Source organism: Peromyscus leucopus, chromosome 9, assembly GCF_004664715.2.
Source record: "Peromyscus leucopus breed LL Stock chromosome 9, UCI_PerLeu_2.1, whole genome shotgun sequence".
In the NCBI taxonomy this organism is placed as follows: Eukaryota; Metazoa; Chordata; class Mammalia; order Rodentia; family Cricetidae; genus Peromyscus; species Peromyscus leucopus.
The window spans coordinates 84,859,176-84,884,515 of NC_051070.1; the positions used below are offsets into that span (position 1 = coordinate 84,859,176).

General features: G+C 44.8%; 1 protein-coding gene across 1 annotated transcript; it reads right to left on the reverse strand.

The window, feature by feature from the left end:
- Nucleotides 1–224: 224 nt before the first annotated feature.
- Plac9 (placenta associated 9) lies at nt 225–25,081 on the reverse strand. Its single transcript, XM_028893586.2, has 4 exons — nt 24,901–25,081; nt 3,263–3,351; nt 1,177–1,300; nt 225–808 (listed from the first exon to the last, which is right to left on the reverse strand). The coding sequence occupies exons 1-4, from the start codon at nt 24,995–24,997 to the stop codon at nt 798–800; spliced, it is 321 nt and encodes a 106-aa protein (XP_028749419.1). The 5' UTR covers nt 24,998–25,081; the 3' UTR covers nt 225–797.
- Between the last annotated feature and the right edge of the window lie 259 nt (nt 25,082–25,340).

The window sequence follows — 25,340 nt, forward strand, 5'->3', positions numbered from 1 at the left end:
GTTTCTTGAGGGCTGGCAGTGGGGAGAGGGAAGGGGAAGCGACTGCTGTGTAGGCTCAGAGTTCTTTTGGAGTGTTGAAAATGTCCTGGAATTAATGGTGAACACAGAAGAAACCGCAGAATTTGTGCAGGTTAAAATGGTAAGTTTTGCTGGGTGTACACCGTTAACCCCAGCTTGGTCTGCATGGTGAATCACACACACACACACACACACACACCCCAAGGTGAATTTTATGCAATGTGAACTTTGTTTACTGAAATAGAATTTTTTTTTTTTTAAAAAAAGAGGCTGGAAGTATGCCTCTGGATTCTCAGCCATGGAACAGGATTCTTAATGGGCACACAACCTCTCACTCCCAGGAGGGCAGGATAGGGAATCACATGAAGGCAGAGATTCTGATGCGGGGGTTGGCTGGATGGGACCCAGATGACCATGTGTTTCTGGGTGGCACCCGCTGCTGTTTTTGTGGCCACAGTTTGAGTAGTAGCAAGGCTGTATAAAGGGCCTTCTGTGTCCCGTTACCATTCTGGGCTTCCTTCGGGTGCCTCACTTTGAATCAGTCTGTCCTATAAAGTTGGAAGTGCAGGGGCACAGGGTACCCAGGTCTGTGGGCTAGTACAGCGTGTGGGGTTCAGGGTATATGACAGAAGGAGCTGGGGCCGAGGTTACAGAGGTCACCATTAACGAACGCGGCGGGGGGGGGGGGGGGAGTCGTAGCTTTTATTTCACACAAAGGTGGGGCAGGCTTGGTTCTCAGATGGATGACTTCGGCTGCCAGGCTCTGCTACCCCTGGTGTTCAGAAGTGATCTGCAAGAAAGGGGGTGTCCCGAGTGAGCAGCTGAAGGAGCTCCTTGTCGGGGCTATGCCCAGCGACTTCCTCCAGCTTCCCAGTCCCTTGGGACAGCAGTACCAAAACCAGGACTCAAGAAAGGAGCTGGGGTTGATCTGAGCATCACTAGGACTCCAGGGCCCAGAGTGCCAATGGGTGGTGAGACTCGATGGAGGAGCACAGACTGGAATACTTGAAGACTGATGTGCTGCCAACTCTACCCTGGGACTGCACAGCACCTCGCCCCCCCCCCCCATGTTCTCTGGCTCCACCAGTGTGATGGAGCTGCCAGGGACCCTTGGTGACAGGCCCAGCAGGTGTTCCTCTTGCCCTCGGAGCCACTCACCAGTTCCTAGCAGGTCCGGGTCGGGGCTGAAGGGCCCTGGGGGTAGATTGGAAGCCAGCTCCTCCAGCAGGCTCAGCAGACCTGTCACTTCGGTCTCCAGGTGCTCTACCGTCTTCTCCACCATCTGGAGCGGGAGGGCAGGGCCAAGTCAAGCACAGGAGTAGGGCCAACTCCAGCCTAGCTTAGTGATACCCTGAAGAAATTTCACTGAGCCCCAGCATAATGCAGTGGAGAGAGGACTGAGTGCTGTGGAGTCCTGGCCCTCACTCAGTCTCTGCTCAGTTTCCCCAGCAACACCATCACAGGCAGCTTTAAGGATCCTCCTGTCTGGTTCTCAAAGGTGCCAGGCCTGGCAGGGAACCCCTAAGCACCTTTTTCTTTGTTAGGGACTTGGCAGTAATAGTGCACATTGCTTTTGTTGCACCGCCCCCTGGTGGCACCTTCCTTAAATGACAGGTTTGGGATTTTAATGTTTTGTTTCTAGGGATGGCTTAAAGGGCTGGGGTTTTGTTTTGTTTGTTTGTTTGTTTGTTTTTTTGGTTTTTCAAGACAGGGTTTCTCTGTGTAGTTTTCGTGCCTGTCCTGGATTTCGCTCCATAGACCAGGCTGGCCTGGAACTCACAGAGATCCACCTGCCTCTGCCTCCCCAGTGCTGGGATTAAAGGCGCGCACCACCGCTGCCTGGCTTCACAATAGTTCTTTAATGCTTTTGTTTGGGGGGGGGGGCGGGATATCAACTACATTACAATAGCATTCAAATGTTAAAAACTATATATTATTTTGGTTGTTGATGTCTGTAAGCTCAAAAGCCAATAGACTGAGACAGGAAGGTCACCAGGCCAGTTTAGGATACAGAGTATGATTTTTCTCTCCAATAATTATTTTGTCATTGTGGGAGTGAGGGGGGAGAAAGGCCAAATGTCAGTCTTAGGAGCTGTCTCCTGTGTGTGTGGGAGTACACTCACACCATGGTAACATGTGGAGGTCAGTTCTTTCCTTCCACTTGGAAAATTCTGGGGATTAGGCCAGGTGGTGGTGGCAGGCAGATCTCTGAGTTCAAGGCCAGCCTGAACTCTACAGAGCCAGTTCCAGGACAGCCAGGGCTACACAGGGAAACTGTCTCAAAAAACCAAAAAAGGAAAGGAAGAGAAAGACCTGGGGATCAGTCTCAGGTCATCAGGCTCGATGGCCGGTACCTGGTGATCTATCTCACAGGCCTCACCTTGCCTTTGAGACAGGAGCTCCTCCTGGCAATGAACAGGTTAGGTTGACCGGCTATCGAGCCTTAGGGATCCTCCCATCTCCTCCTCTCTGGTGCTGGAATGCCACTGTCCCTAGCTTTTTTTGTGGGTCCTGAGGATGGAACTTGGCTCCTCGTGGTTGCATGGCAAGCGCTTTACAGACTGAATTAAATTCTGATGTACTAGTATATGTACATATTAACTCACTAAATGACAGAATCTAACACCAGGCCATTGCCGCCATCCTCACAGAATGAGGGAGTACAGAGGACATGCTGAAGCTGGGTGTGTTGTCCATGCCTGTAGTCCTAGAGGCAGAACCAGGAGGATTGCCATGAGTTTCAGGCCTGACTGGTTTAATAGTGAGTTCTAAACCAGCCATGGCTACATAGTGAGACCGTGTCTCACAAAAAAATAAAAATGGAAAAAAAAAGAAGAGGCTGGCGAGGTGATGGAGGAGGTCAAGGCGCCTGCCACGAACTTTAACAATGTGAGTTAAATCCCTGGAACATGCATGGTGGAAGGAAAGGATTTAAAAGTTTCCAGCAATGAAGATAAAACTTTCCCCCCACACAAATATATGAACCCAAAGTTATGGTTCATGGCTGTTTTACAAAATTTGATGGTTCAATTTTCACCTTCCCCATCCTGGGAAAAATTTCAGGCTTGGTGTCAGTAACGCCTCCTGGGAGCTAGGGCATATAACACATTGCTCAGCTGAATATCCCAGTTAGAGCCTGGGGAACAGACTGGCCTGGGTTTCCTGACCATTGTACTCCACAAAGCCACCAGCCTGGCAGATGGCCATGAAGCTTCATGGTGCCTTCCTCTCATACCCTCATTACCTCTTCCATGATGTCCAATCGGCTTTGGACAGCCACATGTCTGTCACAGCCTGGGCTCCAAGCTAGATCTTCTCTGGAGGACTCAGCAGCTGTAGGGGAAACAGGTCTTGTCACTGTGAGGCCATTGGTTCCCTTGTGGCACTAGAGAGGCCTGTACAACACCAGGCTGGAGTGCCGTGGTTGATGAAATCAGACAGAAGGACAGACACGCAGAGGATGAAGATGAGCCACCACCCTACGCACTCCTGTCTCCGGACCCAGGAGGGCTTCGTCAAGGAGGCAGTGTCTAGGCTGGGCAAAGTGGAGACAGGGAAGGTTTGGCTGCTTACAAAGACATGGAGAGACGTACATCTTCCTTGGACAAACCATCCAGGGAGCTGGAATGCCTGTGAAGAACCAGGTGGGTGGGAGATTCAACCAGACAGGGGTCTTGGGATCAAAGCCAAGGGTAACACTTTGACCCAAGGCCTCCATGAACCTCCATGAATATTTGGAGGGGGTGTTTTGAATTTCCGGTTAGAGAATGTGGAGGGATGTGACTTTGGAGGGAAGCAGTGGCGGCAGGAATCCATGTGAGAATGAGCCAGACAGTAGTAGACAGAATCCAGGGAGGAAATGGAGCGGCCTCGGCACCGGGAACCAGTGAGTCTGAGCAGCTGTGCCCTGTGTGGCATGCTGAGGATGATCTGTAGTGGCCTCATTTTGTATTCCAGGAAACTAATGCACAGAGGGGTGAGAGGTCATGTCCAAAGCCACTGCTAGTGAGAGCATCGGAAGTTTAACCAACTGCTATGGCTGTTCTTGGTTGTCTGTTCATCCTACCTGGCTAGAATAAGACCACAACCACAATTTTTGAGCCAAATTTGAAGCAAGCTTTATTAAATACTGGCCAGGATGATGGCATTGGCCAGGTCCATACCTGGGATTCCCAGAGTGTGGCACCGAATTATGTTAGGTGCTTATAAAGGCAGAACCTACAAAGCTACGTACTTCCTGTCTCTGTCCAACTGGGGGCAAGCATACATTCTGACGTACTTCCTGCCTATGTACCGCCCCACCTCATGTGTGGTCAAGCACATCCTGTGCAATTGGGCCAACCAACCTTGTTTACAAAAGTGAAAAGATGTGGCTTGCTATCTTACATGAAGTTCTCTGTCTTTGGGCAGTGGGGCTACAAGTTAGAGGCCTTCTTCTTTTATAGATCCCTCTTTTAGGTGGGCAGGGAACAGATTTTTCAAAACAAGGTTTCTCTGTATAACAGCTCTGGCTATCCTGGAACTCACTTTGTAGAGCAGGCTGGCCTTAAACTCACAGATTCACCTGCCTCTGCCTCCCGAGTTGGGATTAAAGGCATGCACCCCCATGCCTGGCTTTTATCGATCTCTTAAGCACAGTAATTTAAACTTAAAACATAACTTTAGCCCTTACATTCGACTTGACAACATCTGGAATTATGTAAAACCCAAGCAGCTGGGCACACCTGTGAGGAATTTTTCTTAATTATTTGAATTGATTAATTTAGGGGGAGGGGTTTTGAGACAGTGTTTCTCTGTGTAGTCCTGGCTGTTCTGGCACTCGCTCTGTTGACCAGGCTGGCCTCAAACTCTGGGACCCGCCTGCCTCTGTCTTCTGAATGCTGGGATTAAAGGCCTTTGATACCAACCACCACCACCTGGCTTAATTAATTATTAATCAGCATCTTTTGAGGAGGGAAGGGTTCACCTTTAATTTGAACCCCATCTTCTGCTGGCAGCCTATATAAATTAAAGGACATGGAAGAAGGAAGCTTACTCTCTTTCCCTGCATTCTCTCTCCAGCTAGTCTATCCCTTCACTGGCCTTAGAGACTATTTCTTTGGGATTCCAGAGTATACTGAAGACCAGCTGAGATACCCATTGGTAGCCAGCCATTGTCGGACTAGCTGGACCACAGCCTATAAGCCAGTCTAATAATCCACTTCCTAAATATCCATGGATTCATTTTTAGCCAGGGTTCTCTAGAGGGACAGTCTTTCAATCAGTTCTGTCTCTGGAGATCATAGGATTAGTACTCAGAGAAGGATGTGGGAGGGCAGGGAGGGGATCTGTGGCTATAAGATGATGTGGACTGTTGGGAGGTGGGGCCTAGGGGGAGGTTGTTAAGTCACTGGGCTGTGCCCTCTGAAGGCATTGTGGAACCTCGTTCTCTTGCTCCTTTTTTTTTTTTTTTTTTTGCTTCCTGCCTGATAAGGTGAGTGGTTTTGTACCCACCATGATGTACTGTCTCAAGAGCAGCAGCCCAAAGCACTGCGGCCAGATGACCCTGGACTAAAACTTTTAGTCCATGAGACCAAATAAACCTTCTCTCTCTTTTAAGCAGATTGCTTCAGGTATTTTCTTAGAGCGATGGCAAGGTAACTAATAGAGAACCTTCTGTGAAGACCACGTGATTTCCCTTTATTGAACTTAGAACCCCCTGTTCAAAAGACAATGGTGCCTGCTGTGGATTTAAAGAGGGAAAATAATGTTATAGTGATGTTGTGATTGGAAAGTGAAATGTCGGGGGTCTGGAGAGAGGGCTCCGTGGCTAAGAGCACTGCTGTTCTTCCAGGGGACTTGGGTTCAATTCCCAGCACCCACATGGTGGTTTACACCAGTCTGTAGCTCCAGTTCTAGGGAATCTGGCATCCTCATACATGCAGGCAAAATACCAATGCACATAAAATAAAAATAAATTATTTAAAAAAAGAAAAAGAGGGGGCTGGAGAGATGGCTCAGTGGTCAAGAACACTAGCTGCTCTTCCAGAGGTCCTGAGTTCAATTCCCAGCAACCACATGGTGGGTCACAACCATCTATAATGAGATCTGGTCCCCTTCTGGCCTGCAGGTAGACATACGTGCAGAACACTATGTATAATAAAGAAATAAATCTTTAGAAAAAAAAAGAAAAGAAAAGAAAGAGAGAAAGAAATGCCCACCATAGGTTTATGAATTTGTGTTTTTGGTTCCCTGCCAGTGGTGCTATTTTGGAAGGTTATGGAACCTTTAGGAGGTGGAACCTTGCTGGAGGAAGTATGTCACTAGTGGTCTTTAAGATTAATACAGGGCGGTGGTGGCACACGCCTTTAATCCCAGCACTCGGGAGGCAGAGGCAGGCGGATCTCTGTGAGTTCGAGGCCAGCCTGGGCTACCAAGTGAGCTCCAGGAAAGGCACAAAGCTACACAGAGAAACCCTGTCTCGAAAAACCAAAAAAAAAAAAAAAAAAAAAAACCTCATAAGATTAATACACACACACACACACACACACACACACACACACACACACACACACATTTCCTATTCTCCCTCTCTGCTTCTGGACTGCCTGTGGGATAGGATGGGATGGCCTCATGCTCCTACACCATGCCTTCCCCAGCACGGTGGACTGTAACTCTCTGGAACTGTGAGCCGGAACACACCTTTCCCTAAGGATGTTTTGTCAAGAGTGTTTTATCACAGCGACAGGAAAGCAACCAGGACGAGCAGTGTGCTGGCGACGTGTGCTGGTGACGACGTTTGTAGAAACGGGTCCTTGGGAGACCCGTTTTAGAATATTCCCTGATAAAATGTTCGTCTTAGATTTACTTCCGGATCACCCAGGCCTGGTGGAGGGGCGGCATGAAGCGTGAATGGGCGTTCCCAGCAAAGACCCTGGGGGTGCATTCAACTATCCTCTCTACTTTTGTGTGTATAGCTTTATTTATTTTTCTTTTATGTGAGTGTTTCTGCCTGCATGCATGTAAGTACACTATGTGCGTGCAGTGTCTGGGGAGGTCAGAACAGGGCATCTAATCCTCTGGAACTGGAATTACAGACAAGACAGTTGTGGACCTCCTTGTGGGAGCTAGGAAATGACCCAGGTCATCTGGAAGAACAGCAAGTGCTTTTAAAACTGCTGAACCAGTTTTGACCCAGACCCTTACTTTAAATTATGTGTATGTGTCCGTGTCTGTGTGCTGGGCATGTGCATGTGAGTGCAAGTGCCCACAGAAGCCAGAAGAGGGCGTCAGATCCTTTGGAGCTGGAGTTACAGGTTACAGGCAGTTATCAGCCACCCAATGTGGGTGCTGGGGACTGAACTAAGGTCCTTCCTAAGAGCAACACACACTCTTAACTGCTGAGCCACGTACCCTGCTCCTTGAGGTGTTTATAATATAACTCAGTTGCCTGGTGGGATTGTTAACTAAAAGCAGAGGCCATGATGGGCTGAATGGGCAGATATAACACGGTGAGGATGAGGAAGACATCTTCAGTCCAGACCTCCCTGCTGGAAGGCCATGCCCCATGATCTGAGATGGCCTTTGAGAGACGGGAGAAGAGGTCCAGGCTAGCCTTAGTGAAGGAGCTCCACATTTTGCTTCAGCTGAAGCTGGGGGCGCAGCAGCCTGGAGAGAGTTAGAAAAGGCAGGAAGAGCTCTTCTTACTCCAGGGTGGGCTGTCCTGGTAGGAGTCTGCGCACACACACCCTCTCTGTATGTTCTGCCTAGGGGCCTTCAGACATGTTACTCTAGGGGCATCATTTGCGCTTACCAGGATCCTTTACCCAGTGGAAGCTGGCAGCTGTGGGCATCTGGAGCAGCATGCATCTCCTTCTCTTCCCTGGCCCCAGACACTGTTCTCTAGAATCTCTGATGAGGTCTAACTTGGCTTCAGAATCTCTCCGGGGGAAAGAGGCTGGGATGAGGTTGCTCCCCTCAGCGCTAATCCCTCACATCTGGATGGAGCTGTGCTCTGAGCTCATCCAGGCCTCCTGGGAACTCATCTGACAGAAAGCTTGGAGCACAGCCCTAACGACTGTCCTGCGTGACTAGCTCCCTCCCTGCAGAGAACCTCAGCACAGCTCTGCTTGGACACACCCTGAAGACCCTTCTCAGCCTACACCCCCAGCCATTAACTTTCTGGCCTCCTCTATCACGCTGGGTGGGGTTGGCCAGACATAGCTGGAGTGGGAGTCTGTCAGCCCTTCAGAATTTGTCTGAGGCCTCAGAGGACAGAGCTAGGCTGAGTGTGTGTGTGTGTGTGTGTGTGTGTGTGTGTGTGTGTGTGTGTGTGACAGAAACTGGGCTCTCTTTCCTTTCTCTCTCTCTCTGGCTGTCAGGAAGTTCAGTCAGTAAGGGTGCAAAGGCCAGAGGACTGTTGTGTTATCTCACTGAACCTTGAGCCAAAGCTGTGGATGCTCCTTCCCTCCCTCCCTTCCTCCCTCCCTCTGCTCTCCCTCCTCTGCCAATGGATTTCCTAGGGTATGGAGTTGTTTTCTTTGGCCTGGCTCCTGCTCAAAGCCTTGTTTGTGCCCTGGATGGTGGCCATGGGTGAAGCAGGATCCTGTGGTGAGGGGAGCCCAGGGACCAGGAGAGGTGCTGGGCTGGCTGACCTAACTAAAGAGGCTTGGCCAACCAGTCTTGTCCTCTATACGGCCCCGCCCAGTCACAGCCCTTCCAAGGCAAACTGACCTGACGGACCCAGGACTCACACAGTGAGAGAGTACCCACACTCATCATCACAGCCATAGTCTACTTTTACCAGCAACACTGGCCACTTGGGGTTAATGATATTTGACCACACTCAGTATAATAGAATAATAAACTTTACCACATCCAGTACTTGTATAAATATTTGTGATGCGTTCAAAACCACCAGCGATGTTGATTCTTCAAGAGAAGCAGAACCGTGTATTTCAAAAAGATTGTATGGGGAACTCTGCATGGAGCTGCTCTGACTGAAACAGGCCAAGGATCCCGGAGCCCTTTAAGAGAAAGCTAGATTCCAAGAAACTTTTGTTTTGTTTGTTTTTGCTTAAGGAGAGGCACACTCTATCTCTCTCTCTTATTCTGAGACTTTTTCCAGAAGTGGATTGGGAGACTCCTGGAGCACTGGGAAACGTATCCCTGTCCTTCCCACACTTTCCCTTAGGGGCTGAGTTAGTGTTTTACTTAGGATCTAAGGGAAGCTGCTGTAATGAGGAGTCCCTGTCAGTCACCACCTCCTGTCTATTTCTCCCTCCTGTGTCCGTTCAAAGCTAGACTGGCTGACAGTCAGGCTCGGAGGCAGCTCTGCTCCTGAGGCTAGACATGATCCCAGATTCTGTTTTGCTACCCTGTATTTTTTTTTTTTTAAAGATTTATTATGTATACAGCATGTATGACTGCAGGCCAGAAGGGGGCACCAGATCTCCTAACAGATGGTTGTAAGCCACCATGTGGTTGCTGGGAATTGAACTCAGGACCTCTGGACCTCTGGAAGAGCAGTCAGTGCTCTTAACCACTGAGCCATCTCTCCAGCCCTACCCTGTATTTTTTAAACCACTAATTAGAATAAACTAACCCTTCCCAAACCCCAGGATGCTGAGGCCTCAAACCCACCCAGGATAAACCTTGAGGCCCAGTCCACGGGATGGTCTTTGTTTCTCAGCTTCCTCGGGTTGAGAAGAGATCAGTCTGTCCCACCCTGTCTCCTAGGCAGAGTTGCTGTGATGTCATACCTGAAGATGCCTGTGAACCATAGGGCAGATGCCACACAGGGGCCAGGGTGGCTAATCTTTGTCAACTTGATACCAATTACAGTCACCTGGGTGAAAAGGGACCTCAGCTGAGGAACTGACCCTTTTGCTGCACGCAGCAAAAATATATACGATGTAGGAATTCGGCTGGTTACACAAAGCTAGACCTGGAAGAGTTAGGAACTCTTCCAGAGGATGAGGCCAAGGCTCAAGGAGTCTTGGTGATACTGGCTTTTGATTATTAGCCGTTTCCTGCTATGACTTTCTCATGTGCTATTGTAGCTTTTCCATCATTCACTGGGCACAATTTCCCCTATGCAATGAAAGTATTTATATAACTTTCTCCAACTGTGCTACAACAGACACAGTCAGAATCCCTAATTTCAGGCCTTTCTGTAATTATTGTCATTAGCAACATCCGGCCAGGACCATCCCGGGATAAACGGAAGTATCTTATCAGAGATACCCCACAGAGTCTCTAAGAACAGACTTAAACGTCCAGACTATCTGTTTGAGAAAGCATGGCGGATGTGCTAATTAAGCTTAACTTTCTCCTTTCCAAAGAACAATGAACTCCTCTAGAACAATGAACTCAGAACTAAAGGGTTTCTACTTACAGGGACATCTAGCTGTGATGGAAGCTGCCTAGCCAAGTTGCCTAGCAACCGAGCACACTTCCCTCGCCCCGCCAGAAAACAGTGGGAGCAGAGACAGCTTGGAAATATAAGGGCCAAAGGGATAAAAGGCAGTTTTATCTTCAGAGACAGGATGGAGAAGAAAAAGAGAATGGAAGAACTAGATGGGTAAGAACTGGAGGGGAACGAACTAAGATGGGGAAAACTAGATGGGGAAGAACTAGATTAGAGGAGAACTAGATTGAAGGGCTTGAAGAGAGAACTAGAAAGACGAGATGGAAGATGAGGAAGAGCCAGGCAAGGAAGAACAGATGAGAGAGAAGGAGATGGGAGAGGAGCTAAGATGGGAAAGAACTAGATGAAGGACTTAAGATAGCACTTAGAGGAAGGGAAGGGCTCCGTTGCCTTTAGCCTACTGGCTATGGGTGGGATAGGACCTCTGTCGGTCTTTTCTGTGTCGAACACACAGATTGCAAGCCCAGTGCCACTTTGAGATCTTTGGCAGCAGTTAACTCTGCAGCTCACACAAATGAGCCTGTGTGATAATGAGTATTCAGAGACGGGTTAATGCCTGGGGGGCGCTCACCAACCTAAGACAGAGCTCCTGTGTGGCCTGGGCAGGCGTCTCCATGACGGGTAAGGTGACCTGCTGACATCCCACGCAACCTAAGTGAGAAGCTCATTTTTTAGTAAAAGGGGGGGGGGAGCCTGTAGGTCCCTGGCTCCCGTTTTAGGTAATTGTTGCCTTGCTTGCTGACCTTGACCTTGACATCCTCCCTATGCTAATTCCCTGCCGCGTTCCACCCTCCTGAATGCTTAAGGGAAGTTCCTTGTCTGTGTATCCTGCATAATGGGTGTTAACAGCTTAGATGCAAGATTGTAAAACATCAGGTAGGGAACTTCTGCCCTCCGGGTTTCTCCCATTGTGCTGTAAGCCTGTATTTAAGACCTCTTCCCTCCTTCAATAAATAGCATTCGGCATTAAAAAAAAAAAGATTATACTGACTGAACCAGGGTGGGGGGGAAAATAGCACTTAGAGGGGACAGCAGACAAATGTAGATAGAAATCAGGCAAGAGAGGAGCTAGGCATGAGAGCAGAACAGAAGCTGTGTAGAGAGAGAACTGACTCAGAAGAATAAAGCCAATGGACTAAAGAGTTTCATGTGGTAGATTCAGTTCTTACCATCTAAAGTGAGATTATCAGCTGGCTGTAGATTCTTCCACAGACCCTTAGGAGAGGGCTATTGAGGGGCTGGATCCCAATAGTCCCCGTTACTCTTTCGGATTAGCCTGTGGCAAGTCTGATTGGCATTTCTTGATTAATGATGATATGGGAGGGCTTGGTCCTCCATGGGCAGTGCCACCCCTGGGCTGGTGGTCCTGGGTTCTATAAGAAGGCAGGCTGAGCAAGCTATGGAAAACAACAAGCCAGTAAGCAATGTCCCTCCATGGCCTCTGCTTCGGTTCCTGCCTCCAGGTTTCTGCCTTGAATTCCTGTCCTGACTTCCCTTAATGGACTGTAAGATAAAATAAGCATTTCCTCCACAAATTATTTTTGGTCACAGTGTTTATCACAGCAACAGAAAGCAAATTAGACTGGGACACTGAGCAGACGAGCAAATAGAGGCTCAGAATGATGGAGCAGGTATGTCCTGGAGCCCCTTCCCTTGCTCCGCCTCTCTCATGCGGAGTCTAGAGATCAACCTAGGTCACTGGATCAGGTCTCAGGAACAAATCTATGCAGGAAGTCAGAGGGTACCATGCTGCAGAAGGGCTTCTCCAACAGGATGCAGGGGCAGCCCTGACCTGACTGGATTATCTTCTGCAAGCTAATTCCATTTGTTGGATCCTGGCTTTTGCTGCTATTAGAATGGACACAGCCGTACTCTGTCTTCTAAGTTACTATTGCTTTGTTGTCCTTTATCATGCCAAGATTTTTGCTGAATGTATAATGTGGATAGGCATCAGTCATTTAATTCTAGCTTTTTTCCTTTTTTATCTTTGAGATTATAATATAATTACAACATTTCTCCCTCTTCTTTCCTCCCTCCAAACCCTCTTACATACCCCTCTTTGCTTTCTTTCAAATTCATGGCCTTTTTTTCCATTAATTTTTATTATATGCATGTACTTACATATTCCTAAATATAACCTGCTCAATCTGTATAACGTTACTTTGATGTATGTTTTCAGGGCTGACCATTTGGTACTAAATAAAGTCACTCCTTTTCTTGTGTTTCTTTAATCCTCAGGCACCTCAGCCTTCCAAGTGCTGGATTATATACTCCTCCACCTTAAAAAAGAAATGGTTTTTGCTTTGTTTTATTTTATTTTTTACTATGGGGCATTCCTGTAATCCCAGCACCTAAGAGACTGAGGCAGGAGAATTGCCAAGTGCGAGGCTGGCTGGGCTACACAGCAAGAATTTGTCTCAAAAACAAAACAAACCCCAATTATTATTATTATTTATTATTTTACAAACTCAAAAGTTTTAAGTGACAAATAAAAGATCACACAGCAGAAAGAGAGTGCCGGCGACAAGATTGGAATCCAGCCCAGCGCGCCCCCCCCCACACACTGTCTGTCCCTGGTGGTGGTAGAGCTGTGTAAAGTAAGTTCTTCTACCTTGGGGCTCCCCGCTGTCTCCCCTTGTAAGAAGTAAATAATTATGTCTCATTTTCAGAGCATTTAAAATTCAATGATGGTGCACACCTTTAATCCGAGCACTCGGGAGGCAGAGGCATGCGGATATCTGAGTTCAAGGCTAGTCTAGTCTACACAGTGGGTTCTAGACCAGCCAGGGCTACATCATAAGTCTCCCCCTATCTCTCTGTCTCTATCTTACACACACATGCAGGCCCCGTTTTCCCTATCTAGCAGCTGGCGCCTGCTCCCTGGAAGCTTTTTAGTTTATCTTAGACTTGAAAAGTTATGGAGAGTAGGCTACATGACTGAGTCCCCTTATCAGAAAAGGAGGGCATCTTGAACTTCAGGTCTATCTTTGGACACCAGATAAGGCTTTGCAGCCTGAACAAATAGACTGGGGAATCTGGAGAGGTGGTGATAGTAGACACCAAGAAGATTGTACTTCCCTAAAGAACTTAGCTGATGAAGAATTTAATGGGGCAGGGAAATGTGATTAGGGATATAAGAAACCCAATTTTGTGCCAAATTGGAGTGCCAGCCATTTTTGTCTTTTCTGTAGGCTGACGCCTGACTTTGTAAGGTCAAATATACCTCGATGTTGCTGCTCTGAGTCCCCAGGGCTCTTTTATTTATTTGTTTGTTTGTTTTAGGTGTGAATGGGTGTTTTGCACATGCATGCCTGGTGCCCTTGAAGGCAAGAAGAAGGCAGCAGGTCCTCTGGAACTGGAGTTACAGGTGGTTGTCACCCACTATGTGGATGCTGGAGATTGAACCTGGGCCTTCATGAATGTTAGGCAAGCACTCTGCTAACTGAGCCACACCCACCTCTCCAGTACTCTTACCATGAAGTGAGGGTCACTTTATCTTACACCATCTGTAAAATGGGGGGAACTACAAAAGTATGAGGCACAGAATATCTTTCTGTCTCTATCCTTCCATGTTGGTTTGGTCCAAAGATGTGGGTGAGGATGGTTATACTTGCTTACAAGAGGAGATAGAGGGAGCTGGAGGGATGGCTCGGGAGTTAAGAGCACTGACTGCTCTTCCAGAGGACCTGGGTTCAGTTCCCACACCCATATAGTGGCTCACAGCCATCTGTGACTCCAGTTCTAGAGTATCTTCTTCTGGCCTCTGCAGGCCCTGAGCATGTTTGCTCACAGACATACATTCGGGCAAAACACCCATATACATCTAGTAAAATTAAAAAATAAAAAAACGAGAAGGCTCAGCAGCTTATTGCTCTTCTGGAAGACCCAGCAATGGCCCGAAACTCCAGTTCTAGGAGATACTATGCCCTTTGGCATCTGAGGGCACATGCCTGAATATGGTGCACATAAACTCACATAGGCACACATCCATCCATCCATAATATATATATTGGTTTTTTGAGACAGGGTTTCTCTGTGTAGCTTTGTGCCTTTCCTGGAACTTGCTTTGTAGACCAGGCTGGCCTCGAACTCACAGAGATCCACCTGCCTCTGCCTCCCAAGTGCTGGGATTAAAGGCGTGTGCTGTGGATATTGCTCTATATAAATAAAACACTGATGGCCAGTGACCAGGCAGGAAGTAGGTGGGACAAGGAGAGAGGAGAATTCTGGGAAGCAGAAGGCTAAGGGGAGAGACACTGCAGCCACCGCCAGGATAAGCAGCATGTAAAGACTCTGGTAAGCCACCAGCCACGTGGCAAGGTATAGATTTATAAAAATGGGTTAATTTAAGATAAAAGAACAGTTAGCAAGAAGCCTGCCACGGCCATACAGTTTATAAGTGATATAAGCGTCTGAGTGATTATTTTATAAGTGAATTGTGGGACTGCGGGGCTTGGGGAACCTGGAGAGAAGCCCTGAAGCAACAGGCGTGTGCCACCACTGCCAGGCACATATAATATTTTTAATTATAAATGATTAAAGAGCTGGGCGGTGGAGGTGTGCACCTTTGACTGCAGCACTTGGGAGGCAGAGGCAGACAGATTTCTGTGAGTTCGAGGCCAGCCTGGTCTAAAGCGTGAGATCCAAGACAGCCAAGGCTACACATAGAAACCCTGTCTTGAAAAACCAAAATAAATAAATAAATGAGAAGACACTGAGGATTCTTCTGACAGTGCCAGCAGGAATCCAGCTGAGGTTGGCCTCTGAAGAGGTCTCTAAGGGAGCTGATAAGATGTCACTTCATACCAATTACACAACAGCACAAGCCTGCAGACCTGAATTCTATCCCAGCTCCCACATAAAGGAGGAAAAGGACAACCAACTCCACAAAGTTGTCCTCTCACCTCCTCACTTGCCCTGTGGCGAGCAACCCCACAAGTACAATAACAAACTAATTAATTAATTAAAGGTTCTATAATAACACAAACCAGTTTTCCTCCCTCGATATGTAAAGAGATTTTATAGAATAATATGAGACAATCCCAACACAACAATTGAGGAAGTCTTAAATAGTTTGCAAGAATTATAAATGACCACTATGCCTTTGAAGAAAAAAAAAGTCTATCCTTGGCAGGAATCAAAGACACTCAATTAAAATAATAAAGATGGGCTGGGGATGTAGCTCAGCTGGCAGAATGCTTGCCTTGCATGTTTGAGGCCCTAGGTTTGATCATTAGCACAGCACAAAAACAGAAATGGTGGTATATATATATATATATATATATATATATATATATATACACATTATATAATATATACATTATATATATTATATAATATATTATATATAATATATATAATATATATTATATATATATATAATCCCAGGAAGGTGGAGGCAGGAGGATCAGAAGTTCAAAGTCATCCTTGTCTACACAGTAAGTTCAACACTAGCTTGAGCTACAAGAGATCTTGTCTTTTAAAAAATATATATATAAGAGGTAGACAGGCTCGGCGGTGGTGACAAGCAGAGGCAGGTAGGCCCGAGGCGGCGGACAACAGGGACATACAGGTCCGGTGGCGGCCTGCAGAGGTAGACAGGCCCGGCAGCGGGGACAAACAGACGCAGGTAGGCCCGCAGCGGTGGCCGGCAGAGGTAGCCTGGCCCGGAAGAGGCAGGTAGGCCCGGAGTGGAGGCAGGCAGGCACAGCAGGCAGCGGCCAAAACACAGTGGCAATAAAGACCAGAAACAGAGCTATTACCCAATGAAGAGCTAGTGAAAACAAACTCTTAATCAAAAGCTTGGAACAGGGACGCCTCTAACCCCAACACCCAGGGAAGAAGCTATCTCTGTGGGACAGAACCAGAACGAATCTGAACACTCCATCTGAGGACAACCCAGGGCCCAGCTGCTGATCCTGCGAAACCCAACAACATGGAGGTGTTGGTGAGACTACCCCACTCAGCTGAAATCCATCCGGGAGAGGATTCAGATCCCTACAGTTTGAAGTCTGAAGAAACAAGATCAGCTGAGGAGATGATGAATGAACAAAACGTGACCTGGGAACACAGAAGAAGGCGCTGCCCAGCCACCAAACCAGATCACTAGAATCATAAGTATATACTTCACCAACTGAGATCAGCTGCCCCTGAAGAAACAGCCCAATAGCACCAATTTAACCAAGAACTCCTACTGAACCAAGACTAAAAATCAGAACAAGAGAGGCACTCTTAGACACAGACACCATCTGCACCGAGCAGAGGAAGAGGTGAGTAGACGCCAGTGCAAAAATACAGGCAAAAATACAGGCAACAACATAAAGACCTATATGGCAACATCAGAACGTAGTGATCCTACACCTGCAAGACCTGAACATACCAAGACAGAAGAAACAGAAGAAATCAACCCTAAAAATGACTTTAAGAAGATGATAGAGGCCCTTAAAGAAGAAATAAAACATTCCCTTAAAGAGGAAATAAAAAAATTCCCTTAAAGAGGAAATGAAAAACTCCATTAAAGAGGAAATAAAAACTTCCCTTAAAGAGGAAATGAAAAACTCCATTAAAGAGGAAATAAAAAAACTCCCTTAAAGAAATGGAAGAAAAAACGAACAAAAAATGGGAAGAAATCAAAGAAAGCCAAGAAAAAGAAATTAAACAGATGAAAGAAACATTCCAAGATCTGAAAAATGAATTTGAGACAATAAAGAAAATACATGCTGAGGGAATGCTGGAAATAGAAATCCTGACTAAACAAACAGAAACTACAGAAACAAGCATAACCAACCGATTGCAAGAGATGGAACAGAGAATCTCTGACACTGAAAACACTAAAGACAAAAAAGTGGTAACACAAAACGTCCAGGAAATTTGGGACACCATGAAAAGACCAAACCTAAGAATAATCGGGATAGAAGAAGGAGAAGAATACCAACTCAAAGGCACAGAAAATATATTCAACAAAATCATAGAAGAAAACTTTCCTAACCTAAAGAAAGAAATATCTATGAAGATACAAGAAGCTTACAGAACACCGAATAGGCTAGATCAAAAAAAAAAAAAAAGTCCCCTTGCCACATAATAATCAAAACACTAAACACACAGAACAAATAAAAAATATTAAGAGCCACAAAGGAAAAAGACCAAGTAACATATAGAGGCAAACCCATCAGAATAACACCAGACTTCTCAATAGAGACTATGAAAGCTAGAAGATCATGGACAAATCTTATGCAGACACTAAGAGACCACGGATCCCAACCCAGACTATTATACCCAGCAAAACTCTCAATCACCATAGGTGGAGTAAACAAAATATTCCAGGATAAAACCAGATTTAATCAATACCTGTCCACAAACCCAGCCCTACAGAAAGCACTAGAAGGAAAAATCCAACCTAAAGAAGCTAAACACATCCATGAAAAATCAAACAATAGATAATCCCACACCAACATATACCAAAGAAGGACAACACAACACAACCACAAAAAATAACAGGAATTAACAATCACTGGTCATTAATATCCATCAATATCAACGGTCTAAACTCACCTATAAAAAGACACAGGCTAACAGATTGGATAAGAAAACAGGACCCATCCATCTGCTGCATACAAGAAACACACCTTAACTTCAAAGACAGACACTACCACCGAGTAAAGGCCTGGGAAAAGGCTTTTCAAGCAAATGGACCTAAGAAACAAGCTGGTGTAGCTATCCTAATATCTAATAAAATAGACTTCAAACTAAAATCAATCGAAAGAGATCAGAATGGCATTACATATTTATCACAGGAAAAATCCACCAAGATGAAGTCTCGATTCTAAACATTTATGCTCCAAATACAAAAGCACCCACATTCATAAAAGAAACACTACTAAAGTTTAAAATGCACATCAAACCCCACACATTAGTAGTGGGAGATTTTAACACACCACTCTCACCAAAAGACAGATCTACCAGACTGAAACTTAACAAAGATATAAAGGACCTAACAGATGTTATGACTCAAATGGACTTAATAGATATCTACAGAACATTCCATCCTAACACAAAAGAATATACCTTCTTCTCAGCACCCCATGGACTCTTCTCAAAAATTGACCACATGCTTGGACACAAAACAAATCTCAACAGATACAAAAAAATTGGAATAACTTCCTGTATCTTATCAGACCACCATGCCTTAAAGTTAGACCTCAACAACAACAAAAATTATAGAAAACCCACAAACTCATGGAAACTGAATAATGCCCACCTGAAACATCAATGGGTCAAGGAAGAAATAAAGAAAGAAATTAAAGACTTCCTAGAACTCAATGAAAATGAAAGCACAACATACCCAAATTTATGGGACACTATGAAAGCAGTGCTAAGAGGAAAATTCATAGCTCTAAATGCACACATAAAGAAGATGGAGCAATCCCATACCAATGAATTAACAGCACAACTGAAAGCCCTAGAACAAAAAGAAACAAACTCACCCAGGAGAAATAGACACCAGGAAATAATCAAATTGAGGGCTGAAATCAACGAAATAGAAAACAAGAGAACAATACAAAAAAATCAATGAAACAAAGAGTTGGTTCTTTGAAAAAATCAACAAGATAGACAAACCCCTAGCCAAATTAACCAAAAGGCAAAGAGAGAGCACCCAAATTCACAAAATCAGAAATGAAAAGGGAGACATAACAACAGACAACGAGGAAATCCAGAGAATCATCAGATCATACTTAAAAAACCTGTACGCCACAAAAATGGAAAACCAGGAAGAAATGGACAATTTTCTGGATAAATACCACATACCAAAATTAAATCAAGACCAGATAAACCATTTAAATAGACAAATAACCGCTAAAGAAATAGAAACAGTCATCAAAAATCTCCCAACCAAAAAAAAAAAAAAAAAAAAAAAGCCCAAGACCAGATGGTTTCAGTGCAGAATTCTACCAGACTTTCAAAAACTAATACCAATACTCTTCAAAGTGTTCCACACAATAGAAACAGAAGGAACACTACCAAACTCTTTTTATGAGGCTACATTTACCCTGATACCCAAACCACACAAAGATGCAACAAAGAAAGAGAACTACAGACCAATCTCCCTCATGAACATTGATTCAAAAATACTCAACAAAATATTGGCAAACCCAATCCAAGAATACATCAAAACAATTATCCATCATGACCAAGTAGGATTCATCCCAGGGATGCAAGGATGGTTCAACATACGAAAATCAGTCAATGTAATACACCATATAAACAAACTGAAAGAAAAAAACCACATGATCATCTCCTTAGATGCTGAAAAAGCCTTTGACAAAATCCAACACCCCTTCATGATAAAGGTCTTAGAAAGATCAGGAATACAAGGAACATTTCTAAACATAATAAAGGCAATTTATAGCAAGCCAACAGCAAACATCAAATTAAATGGCGAGAAACTCAAAGCGATACCACTAACAAAGCGATACCAGGAACAAGACAAGGCTGTCCACTCTCCCCATATTTATTCAATATAGTACTAGAAGTTCTAGCTAGAGCAATAAGACAACAAAAGGAGATCAAAGGGATACAAATTGGCAAGGAAGAAGTCAAACTTTCACTATTTGCAGATGATATGATAGTATACATAAGTGACCCCAAAAACTCTACCAGGGAACTCCTACAGCTGATAAACTCCTTCAGTAATGTGGCAGGATACAAGATCAACTCAAAAAAATCAGTAGCCCTCCTATACACAAATGATAAAAGGGCTGAGAAAGAAGTCAGAGAAACATCACCCTTTACACAAAGTAATAGCCATAAATAATATAAAATATCTTGGGATAACACTAAGTACACAAGTAAAGGAACTTTTTGATAAGAACTTTAAATCTCTAAAGAAAGAAATTGAAGAAGATATCAGAAAATGGAAGGATCTCCCATACTCATGGATAGGTAGGATTAACATAGTAAAAATGGCAATCTTACCAAAAGCAATCTACAGATTCAATGCAATCCTCATCAAAATCCCAACACAATTCTTCACAGACTTGGAAAGGAAAATACTCAACTTCATATGGAAAAACAAAAGACCCAGGATAGCTAAAAGAATCCTATACAATAAAGTAACCTTTGGAGGCATCACCATCCCTGACCTCAAACTCTACTAAAGGGCTATAGTAATAAAAATAGCTTGGTACTGGTATAAAAACCGACATACGGACCAATGGAATCGAATTGAAGACCCTGACATTAATTCATGCACATATGAACACCTGGTTTTTGACAAAGGAGCCAAAACTATACAATGGAACAAAGAAAGTATCTTCAACAAATGGTGCTGGCATAACTGGATGTCAATATGTAAAAGATTACAAATAGATCCATATCTGTCACCATGCACAAAACTCAAGTCCATGTGTATCAAAGACCTGAACATAAATCCAGTTACACTAAACTTAATAGAAAAGAAAGTAGGAAGCACTCTTGAACACATTGGCACCGGAGACCATTTCCTAAAAAAAAAAAAAAAAAAAAAAAAACCAACAACACAGACACTGAGCACAACAATTAATAAATGGGACCTCTCGAAATTGAGAAGCTTTTGCTTTTGCAGGGCAAAAGACACAGTCAATAAGACAAAAAGACAGCCAACAGAATGGGAAAAGATCTTCACCAACCCCACATTTGACAGAGGATTGATCTCCACAGTATATAAAGAACCAAGAAACTAGACATCAAAATATTGAACAGTCCAATTAAAAAATGGGCTAAAGAGCTAAACAGAGAATTCACAAAACAAGAATCACAAATGGCTGAAAGACATTTAAAGAAATGCTCAACATCCTTAATCATCAGAGAAATGCAAATCAAAACGACTCTGAGATACCACCTTACACCTGTCAGAATGGCTAAGATCAAAAACACCAATGACAACCAATGTTGGAGAGGATGTGGAGCAAAGGGAACACTCCTCCACTGTTGGTGGGAATGTAAACTTGTACAACCACTGTGGAAATCAGTTTGGTGGTTTCTCAAAATTGGGAATCGATCTACTTCAAGACCCAGCCATACCACTCTTGGGCATATACCCAAGGAATGCTCAATCATACCACAAAGATACATGCTCAATTATGTTTATAGCAGCACTATTCATAATAGCCAGAACCTGGAAACAACCTAGATGCACATCAACTGAAGAATGGATTAAGAAAAGGTGGTACATATACACAATGGAGTACTATACAGCAGAGAAAAACAATGACATTATGAAATTTGCAGGCAAATGGATGGAACTAGAAAATATCATCCTAAGTGATGTAACCCAAACCCAGAAGGACAAGCATAGTATGTACTCACTCATAAGTGGATTCTAGATATAAAGCAAAGAACAATCAGACTGCAACCCACAGAACCAGGGAGGCTATATATCAGGGGGGACCCTAGGATGACTGTGGCTTATAATAAATTTTGGTTTTGCCCAATCACTGGGCAAGCTTTAGTGAAACATTTCACTACTAGGATAAGATTTCTACTGTATCAAACTGATGAAAGAAAATTCTGGCTGTGGTGTGGGGAATTTAGCTCAATGGTAGAGCACTGCCTAGCAAGCGCAAGGCCCTGGGTTCAGTCCTTAGCTCCAGAAAAAAAAAAGAAAAGAAAAGAAAAGAAAAAAAGAAAATGCTGGCCATACTTTTAGGAGGGGAGGCTAAAATCTCTTTAGAATATAGATTAGCCTATAGAAAAATGTCTGCCGTAAATCAAACAGTGAAGGGGAAGATGAATAGGAATCTCACTTACACAACTTAAGTAAAACATAGCTCTCTGAACGATGAAGATAGGTTTCTTCTTTATCACAGAATCTAATCAATATTTATATGTATAATTCAGCTATCATTTGGCTTAAAAGGGCTTATTGGGAAACGTTATCATTTATACTAATTTCTACAGAGAAAATATTTTACTGTTTAAAATAACCCTGGACTTTTAAATTATAATCTGTTTTTATGTTCAAGCTATCTGTATATTATTTCTCCTGGAGTTGTACATAAAATGTTTTTACATTAAAAAAGGACAAATACTATAGAATTATATTACATGAAATATATAGAATATACAAATTCATAGAGACAGAAAGATTAGACATTACCTCAAAATAGAGAAGAAAGGAATATAGAGCAATGATATCCTAAGTATAGAATCTCTGTTTTGTGTAATGGAAAAACCCCACAAATGGACAGGAATATCAGGACATAATGTCATGAATGTAATAAATCAATACAATTAATGTAATTAATGATTATCATAAAAAAATATGGAATGAATAATGCAAGTGTAATCAATAAATACCACAAATGTAATTAATATCATGAGTGTAATTAATGAATATCATGAATGTAATTAAAAATAAATAAATAAGTTTAAAAAAGAAAAACAAAAAAAGGAATTATTATTATTATTATTATTAATTGTGGCATTGCAGTTCTGTTTACAGATAAAATATAAGATGCTGGACCCCATACTTTAATTGCAGGATTGAGAGATGCTTCAGCAGTTAAGAGGGCTTACTGCTCTTGCAGAGAACCTGAGTTCATTTCCCAGCACCCACGTGGTGGTTCACAACTACCTATAACTCTAGTTCCAGGAGATCCAACACCCTCTTCTGACTTCCACCGGCTGGCACACAAATGTGGTGCACATACATAATCTTAGACATACACACATAAAATAAAGTTTTAAAAGGGGGAACTAACTAACTCAGTGGGCCACATACAAAAAGAAAACATGGGCCGGCCTGTAGTGGCGCAAGCCTTTAATCCCAGCACTTGGGAGGCAGAGCCAGGCGGATCTCTGTGAGTTTGAGGCCAGCCTGGTCTACAGAGTGAGATCCAAGACAGACACCAAAACTACACAGAGAAACCCTGTCTCAAAAAACAAAAACAAACAAACAAACAAACAAAAAGAAAACATGAAAATAGGAGAGAGCTTGCTCAGAAGAAAGTTTCAGTGACGCGAGGGAATGGGGGAGGGGTGTAACAACGACAAAATTCGTCATATGTATGAAATTGTCAAACAATAAAAACTTAACAAATAAACACAGTGCTTGGACTTTCTTTTAAAATAACCCAAGGATGACAGCAGAGGCAAGATTGCTTAATTAATAATTATAGTATAATTACATTATAGTAATCTATGTATGCGGTCATCTTAAATTCTATTTTTTTAATCCAAACATTTTCATAGTCAAAAGTCATAGAAAAACTGTACTCCATAGTATGCACAATGAAGGCGTTGAAAATCCAAAGTTAAGTGATGAGATAGTGTCTGAAGTCTCAAAGGTTAGAAGTGAAAACTTGAGAAACTAAATAGGTACATCTATACTTTCCTCTTAACCTGTCTGTTTCAATGAACATGTGTATCAGAAAGGAAAGCAATGTTTAGAACGGGTTGTGGCTCAAAGGGGCAGGAAAAGTGATCCGTAGCAGGGAAAGCTCCTTCCTCTGGGAGGCACCAGCAGAGCCCTGGTCCCCATCTCTGCCACCCATGTAGAGCTGACAGGAGCATCTAAGAGGCTGTGCCTTATGAGCGGAATCTGGGCTACACAGAATGCCAGTCACTCCTTAACAGATGGGGAAACTGAGGCTAGAGGGATTAATTGTCTGAGAGAATTAGTGTTGTATGTTCACTGGTGGGCATGTCCCCGAAGTCAGTCTGTGAAACGTAAAGCGATTCACCCCCTAGGAACTCCCTTTAACGATCTGAGTTTACTCTCCCTTCTCTTCGTGGGCCTCGAAAAAACAGCCAGAGCCTCGGTCTTAGTGCCAGACTTTTCTGCATGGCTGGAGCAAGAACCCAAAGAGAGCCAGAGGCCTGCGTTTTGGTGCCGGTCTGCCTTGGCACTATAAGGCCGGAGCTCATCCTCGCCTAGAGAGCTAGGATGAGCCATAGCTCTTGGACGGTTCTGGGAACCTGGAAGATGGCCTCCTCACCTCACTAGAGAGCCCTCGGGCCTCCAGGCAGGTGAGACGGTACCTTTTTTCCATCAGTCTTCTCAACGGTGGTGCTGGCCCCGCCTGGGTCATTGACCCTTTCAGGCCCCGCTTCCATCACAACACCCTTTGCAGCCCTTCCCTGGATGCCCTGGCCCCAGGGCGGCCACACCCTGCAACCAGACCTCCGCCCTGGCCGCCGCGCTCTCCTAGGCATCCGGTTGCCACATTCCTTTCCCCAGATCTTTCTTTCCCCGTTTCTTCCTGCATTCCCATTTCTTTCCTTCTTGTTTGCGCTTTTCTCAAACTCCCGTCTCTCCTCGTCCACACGCGTTTATCTTCAAAGCCTCTTCGGATCTCAGCCTCCCCTCTCATCTTACGTATCTTGTTCCTTCATCTCTTCCCTTTTCTGTCCCGGTGTTTCTGTTTTCTGTCACCGTCACCTTTCCCTCCCTCCACCTCTCCCGGTAGCTCTGTGTCCGGCTCCTCTCTTACTCCTACCTTGCTGTCCGGGGGTGTCCCTGGGTCCCCGACCCCACTCGCCCGCCCCGACGCGGAGCAGGGCGAGCCCGGCCATCGCGCAGAGCAGCGGCTGCATGGTACCGAGCCACCGAACGCAGCTGTCGGTCCGTAGCCACCTCCCCAGGATCGCGCCCGCCGGCCCGAGCCAAAATTCCTGGGCGGCTCCGGGTTTCTGGCTCCAGAGAACCCGCCCCCTCCAGAAGCCCCACTGTGAAAAGGCGCAGCCCAGAATCCCATCCCCAAGGCCACCTCTCTACCAGAGCATCCCTTCCAGCCATCGACCCCACCCCCCGGGAAAGAAATGGGGGAGGAGGCTACAGGCGCTACTTCTGGGGTCACTACTCTTATGAGCCCATTTCACAGCCTGTCAGACTGAGCCCAGAAATGAGGACCTTCTTCTGTATCCCTCCCAGGATGGC